Here is a 6,693-nt window from a genome sequence, read left to right as displayed (position 1 = left end):
ATTTTCTTTTTTCTTCGGCTGCTTCGGTGCTTTCTTTGCCTTGGTTGATCTCTCACTTATCTCCCCCAGAAACGCCAGGTGGTATTGGTAGGCATTGCGAGCTGATGTTTGCCAAAACGTCGGCTTCGTCGTTGCTAAGTCTGTGGATAGCTCCCGTTACGTCTCATATATGGTGGGGTAGCTCCAGTTTGTTGTGACTTCTCAATCAATATCCTACTTTTATCCTTGCGTATATTTCTATGCTACTTTTTTTTTTTGCTTCAACCATTGTTTGGTGTGTGCTTCTTTTATTGTGGTCATTTTATTTCAACCACTACAAGTGTTTTCTTTAACGGTTACCAGTGTCTTCTCTTCTTGATACCTTTTGTATAGAGATTGTGTTCTACACCATAAATTCCAAATGGAGGATGAGCTACATGTAGCCTTTTATTTTCAAAAAATGAAATATTATCTTCAAAGGTTTCCGAAAAATTAGAAAAACATTTCTATTCTTATCGAATGATGTATACTATAAATATGAAAATTTTAATATGAAATACTTTGTATTTTAAGCTATATAAAAAGTGGATCAGAGTATACCAAATTTTGCATACTTTAAAACTATTAAATCATCATATTTTATCAATTTTGTGTAGTCTAAAATATAAAGAATTTTACATAAATTTTGCATGCCAGTAGGATACATCCTTAACTACATCCAAACCTTTTATATTTTTGAGAACTTACTAATATGATTTAGAATTTTTAAAAATAAATTTTGTACCCTGACCTCTATTTGTCCATACTCTTTTTTAACCATGCTTCTTTGTTTTCAACACAGTACCAAAAAAGTTGCAATCACACCGAGTGCACAAGCCGAGACCAGACACCACATTGTTGGTGAATACCATGTCAAGGATAGAAAGTTTGGCATGCATAAAGCTCATCCAAGAGCATTTAGGGCCTTATTGGTAGGTTACACCCATTTTGATGCTCTCGATGGGGAAGGCCCTAGGGGCCATGTCGATTTGGGTCGTGTTCTCAATTTGTTTGGTTTCTTACCATAGAGTTTATTTTTGGTTTCCAGGAGATATCGGGTATTGTTGTTTGGTTGACTGCCTTAGCTCCGTTGGATACAACATTGTGTGTGTATGGTTGTCCTTGCTAGTGAGTTGCATTTACCTCTTCTCAACATAGTGATAGACTTACCTCCCACGCCACCCATATGATACATATATTAAGTACTCAGATCTATTCACCACGACCGTTGAAACATAAAATTTACAAAAAAAGAGTTATGGGAAATGACAAGATGTAGCTAAACCTCAAATGAAAGTTCAAACAATCAACTATGTGCAATCAACTTAACGAAATTCATCCTTTGTTTTAAATAGCCGGCTATAGCCATGCTATAGCCCGGCTATAGCCTTTCCAGCTTGATGCGGCTAACTGATATATCCCGGCTAAAGGTGCTAAAGTCTTTAAATAGCCGGCTATAGCTGTGTTGGGAGGTCACGACTATAGCCTGTAGCTGGCTATTTAAAACCATGAATTCATCTAAAAATGGTATAAACATGATCATGAAGTTAAGAAGCTACTCAAGGAAATTCGGAATCGATTGCCAAAATGGAATCACATCGTGGAAGCACATGTTTATCATGTTTACCTCGCCATGAATCAAAGCACGACACCATAGATAAGAAGACAAGAGATGACATTGATTACCTACATATAGAGGTTGGGAGGTTAAGAACTCAGATGTAATCATTTACGACAAGTGGAACAAAAAAACTTATAACACGAGAGTTGTGCAAAATGGAGGTGAACCTGAACCCCAAAGGAAATTTAACGATTGACCGTGCACGATCAATTTGTTGAAACTCACTAAAAAAGCTCCAAACATAAACATCGAATTGAAGATACACTAACGAAACTAAACCGATTAATAAAATGGAACCATATTATCGAGACACATGTTTTTTATGTAGAGCTTATCTTGAGTCAAAACATAACTAATCCCTTACATGCTCACCTACATAACTAATGGCATCCGTAGTGCCATTAGGGTGGTGCGTTGTTGTAGAGGCTGGGTGTAATTGGTATCTCTCGATATTAATATATTCCCTTTATCGAAAAATGCTCACCTACATGCTCACCTACGGAGGTTGTGTCAGTGGAGTCACCTGTGTTGATTTCTCGCGTTCGTTTGGTCTTGACTCCACATAAAATGTTGATTTGGCAGTTCCAGTGGCCTATCCAGAAGGTGGTTTAAAGTTCGTGCGGGCCACCACACGGAGGGGACCAACTATATCAAACGTGTCCTTAGTTTCATCAATCCTGCTAGGTGGAAGTGAAAATAGTGATGTTGTAATAGTGGTTACTTTGATCAATTGCGTACCAAGTTTTAATTATGTTGTGATAGGCATCTGGTGAATGTGTTTACGTGCTTTGTGTCAGGCAAAAAAAATCACCACCTAGAAATTTACTTTTGTGAGAGTCGGTCTGTGGTTGGATGGTTAGTAATGTAGTGACACCTCAAGGCCATGAGGGATCAAACCGCAGGTTTGAAATTTGGTACGGTGGGAGGGGATATTCCCGTCGATAGCGAGATGTGTCATGACTTCATCAATCTGAAGACCCACTAAATTAGTTTCTTGTATTTAGTTTTTCGAAGGTGCTCACAGGAGTGTAGGGTGTGCATCCGTACCTTCTTAGAGTGAAGGAAAACATGTGTAATGATTAAAATATGTTTTGAAAACACTTAAAAAGTATTACCATGTCACCGAAAAAAGGTTTCTACCGGTCAGAAAAATGTTTCCTTCACCCGAATAATATGAGTCTTTTTTTGGGGGTGGAATCCGAATATAATAATATAATATGACTATGCGGCCGCATTCAATCGATAAAAGTCAATGCTTCCATATAGAACACAAACTTGCACCCTAAGAAAATAGAGTTAAATTGCTGCAAGTGTTCGGTGGAAACAAATCAAAAATTTCCTTAATTTTCTTATGCGGGATCGTACGTGCATGATTTTTAGGTGGAGTTAGTTTTAGAAAGCACACCAAACTCTATGGGCCCGTTGCATGCAAAACTACCGGATTGAGATACGTACGCACGTTCTGAGATAACGAATCAACTCTTGCCTGATGCTAATCTGACGGTGCTAGGCTTGTTCTACGAGGAGCTGCTGAAAAAAAAAAACAATTTAACTGTACCAAAAATTTCGCTGCATGCAAATCAGTGGAAAATAAGATCTCCTGACATTACGGGAAGGGTTTTAACACTTGTGACAATTGACATTCTGTGACTTCGCTCAGCAGCCACCACCTCTTTAGCCGCCGTGAAAAATTGCTCATGGTGCCATAACAGCCAACAAATTTAGCGATCAGTTACAATCTGTTAGCTATCAGATCCGGGAGGGAGCTCCATACCTCGCACGCCGGCGGCCATGGCCGCCTCGCTCGAAGATCTCCGGAACGAGAGTGTGGATCTTGTAAGTCCTCATCCTCGGCTCCTCGGATCTTAACTCCAACATGCATGCACGCCGTACGGTTTAATTGCTAACGTAACTCGATCGGTTGTACTGTACGTGTTTTGATCAGGAGGCGATCCCGATCGCGGAGGTGTTCTCAGTGCTCCAGTGCTCGCCGCACGGCCTCTCCGTCGACGATGCCGCCCGCCGCCTCGAGACCTTCGGTCCCAACAAACTCGAGGAGAAGAAGGTACCTTAATCTCACTACTATCCGATCCGATCTACGGAGAACACGTAAGTGCCGTAGATCGATTCTTCATCGTGCATGCGTATGTATTCATCCGTGTGGATCTGCAGGAGAGCAAGTTCCTCAAATTCCTGGGGTTCATGTGGAACCCACTGTCGTGGGTCATGGAATCCGCCGCCATCATGGCCATCGCCCTCGCCAACGGCGGCGGCAAGCCCCCGGACTGGCAGGACTTCGTGGGCATCGTCACCCTCCTCATCATCAACTCCACCATCAGCTTCATCGAGGAGAACAACGCCGGCAACGCCGCGGCGGCGCTGATGGCGAGCCTGGCGCCGCAGACCAAGGTGCTCCGGGGCGGCAAGTGGTCGGAGCAGGACGCCGCCATCCTCGTCCCAGGAGACATCGTCAGCATCAAGCTCGGAGACATCATCCCCGCCGACGCGCGGCTTCTGGAAGGTGACCCTCTCAAGATCGACCAGTCAGCACTCACCGGCGAGTCCATGCCGGTCACCAAGATCCCCGGCGACCCCGTGTACTCGGGTTCGACGTGCAAGCAGGGCGAGATCGAGGCCGTCGTCATCGCCACCGGCGTCCACACCTTCTTTGGCAAGGCCGCCCACCTCGTCGACTCCACCAACAACGTCGGCCACTTCCAAAAGGTACGTACGTACGTGGAAGAACTGACCACGTATTTCTTTTGTTCACTCTCAAACACTTTATGATCAGTACTAGTAGTAATTAATGGGGCTTGTCAATGATGGATCAGGTTCTGACGGCGATCGGAAATTTCTGCATCGTGTCAATCGCCGTCGGCATGCTCGTAGAGATAATCATCATGTACCCGATCCAGCACCGGGCATACCGCGACGGCATCGATAACCTGCTCGTGCTCCTCATCGGCGGAATCCCAATCGCCATGCCCACCGTGCTCTCCGTCACCATGGCCATCGGCTCGCACCGCCTCTCTCAGCAGGGCGCCATCACCAAGCGGATGACCGCCATCGAGGAGATGGCCGGCATGGACGTGCTCTGCAGCGACAAGACGGGCACCCTCACGCTCAACAAGCTAACCGTCGACAAAAACATGATCGAGTCCTTTGTCAGGGACGTGGACAAGGACGGCGTGGTGCTGTACGCTGCCCGGGCTTCGAGGACGGAAAACCAGGATGCCATCGACGCGTCCATCGTCGGCATGCTCGCCGACCCCAGTGAGGCCCGCGCTGGCATCCAGGAGGTGCACTTCATGCCCTTCAACCCTGTGGACAAGCGCACGGCCATAACCTACGTTGACGGCGCCGATGGGACGTGGCACCGCGTCAGCAAGGGTGCGCCGGAGCAGATCATCGATCTGTGCGGGCTGCGTGAGGACGTGCGGCGGCGCGTGCACGCCATCATCGGCAAGTTCGCCGACCGTGGGCTGCGGTCGCTCGCTGTGGCGCGGCAGAGCGTGCCGGAGCGGAGCAAGGAGGGGAAGGGGTCTCCGTGGCAGTTCCTCGCCGTGCTGCCGCTGTTCGATCCGCCGCGGCACGACAGCGCAGAGACCATCCGCCGCGCGCTCCACCTGGGCGTGAACGTCAAGATGATCACGGGAGACCAGCTGGCCATTGGCAAGGAGACTGGGCGCCGCCTCGGCATGGGCACCAACATGTACCCCTCGACCTCTCTCCTCAAGGGCGGCGACAGCTGCGGCATGGACGTCGACGAGCTCATCGAGAAGGCGGACGGCTTCGCGGGCGTGTTCCCGGAGCACAAGTACGAGATCGTGCGTCGGCTGCAAGAGCGGAAGCACATATGCGGCATGACCGGAGACGGCGTGAACGACGCTCCTGCGCTGAAGAAGGCGGACATCGGCATCGCGGTCGCTGATGCCACCGACGCAGCCCGGAGCGCGTCGGACATCGTGCTCACAGAGCCTGGGCTGAGCGTGATCATTAGCGCCGTGCTGACGAGCAGGGCGATATTCCAGCGGATGAAGAACTACACCATCTACGCTGTGTCCATCACCATCCGTGTCGTGCTGGGCTTCCTACTCCTCGCGCTCATCTGGCAGTTCGACTTCTCGCCGTTCATGGTGCTCATCATCGCCATCCTCAACGACGGCACCATCATGACAATCTCCAAGGACAGAGTCAAGCCGTCGCCAACCCCTGACTCGTGGCGCCTCAATGAGATCTTCGCCACCGGCATCGTCCTGGGCACCTACCAGGCCCTCGCCACCGTCCTCTTCTTCTGGGCCGTCTATTCCACCGACTTCTTCACGGTCTCTACCGGCCTTTCTTTTCACAGGAGCTACAAACGCCGGCCAGCGTTCCAGCACTGACATTATTGTCGTTGCATTTTGCAGAGGATATTGAACGTGCATCCGATTGGCGGGAGCACGGAGGAGCTGATGGCAGCGGTGTACCTGCAGGTGAGCATCATCAGCCAAGCGCTCATCTTCGTGACACGGTCGCGGAGCTGGTCGTACGTAGAGCGGCCGGGTGCCCTGCTCGTCCTGGCGTTCATGGCAGCCCAGCTGGTGGCGACGCTGATCGCGGTGTACGCAGACATGCCATTTGCCAAGATGAAGGGCGTCGGATGGGGCTGGGCTGGCGTCATCTGGCTCTTCTCCATCGTCACCTACATCCCGCTCGACGTGCTCAAGTTCGCCATCAGGTACTTCCTCTCCGGCAGAGGGTGGAGCAACGTGTTCGACGGCAAGACGGCGTTCGCTCAGGGCGTGGACTACGGCACGGACAAGCGCAAGGCGGAGTGGGCCGTCGCGCAGAGGTCGCTGCACGGCCTGCACGCACCCAGCGACGGTGCCGAGCCGTCCGGAGTCGGCGCCAGCGAGGACAAGGGCGAGCTCTCGGAGCTCGCCGAGCAGGCCAAGCGGCGCGCCGAGATCGCCAGGCTGAGGGAGCTGCACACGCTCAAGGGCCACGTCGACTCCGTGGTGAAGCTCAAGGGGCTCGACATCGATACCATCAACCACAACTACACAGTCTGA

At 49.8% G+C, this 6,693-nt stretch overlaps 1 protein-coding gene across 1 annotated transcript; it reads left to right on the top strand.

Moving 5' to 3' along the window:
* The first annotated feature begins 3,430 nt into the window (after nucleotides 1-3,430).
* On the top strand, nucleotides 3,431-6,693 carry LOC124684571 (plasma membrane ATPase-like). Its single transcript, XM_047218851.1, has 5 exons — nucleotides 3,431-3,475; nucleotides 3,585-3,704; nucleotides 3,812-4,363; nucleotides 4,471-5,964; nucleotides 6,049-6,693. Exons 1-5 carry the CDS (start codon nucleotides 3,431-3,433, stop codon nucleotides 6,691-6,693), a joined length of 2,856 nt encoding a protein of 951 aa, XP_047074807.1.

The sequence above is a fragment of the Lolium rigidum genome, chromosome 1, assembly GCF_022539505.1.
Source record: "Lolium rigidum isolate FL_2022 chromosome 1, APGP_CSIRO_Lrig_0.1, whole genome shotgun sequence".
Classification (NCBI taxonomy): domain Eukaryota; kingdom Viridiplantae; phylum Streptophyta; class Magnoliopsida; order Poales; family Poaceae; genus Lolium; species Lolium rigidum.
This window is presented reverse-complemented; position numbering and strand designations above follow the sequence as displayed.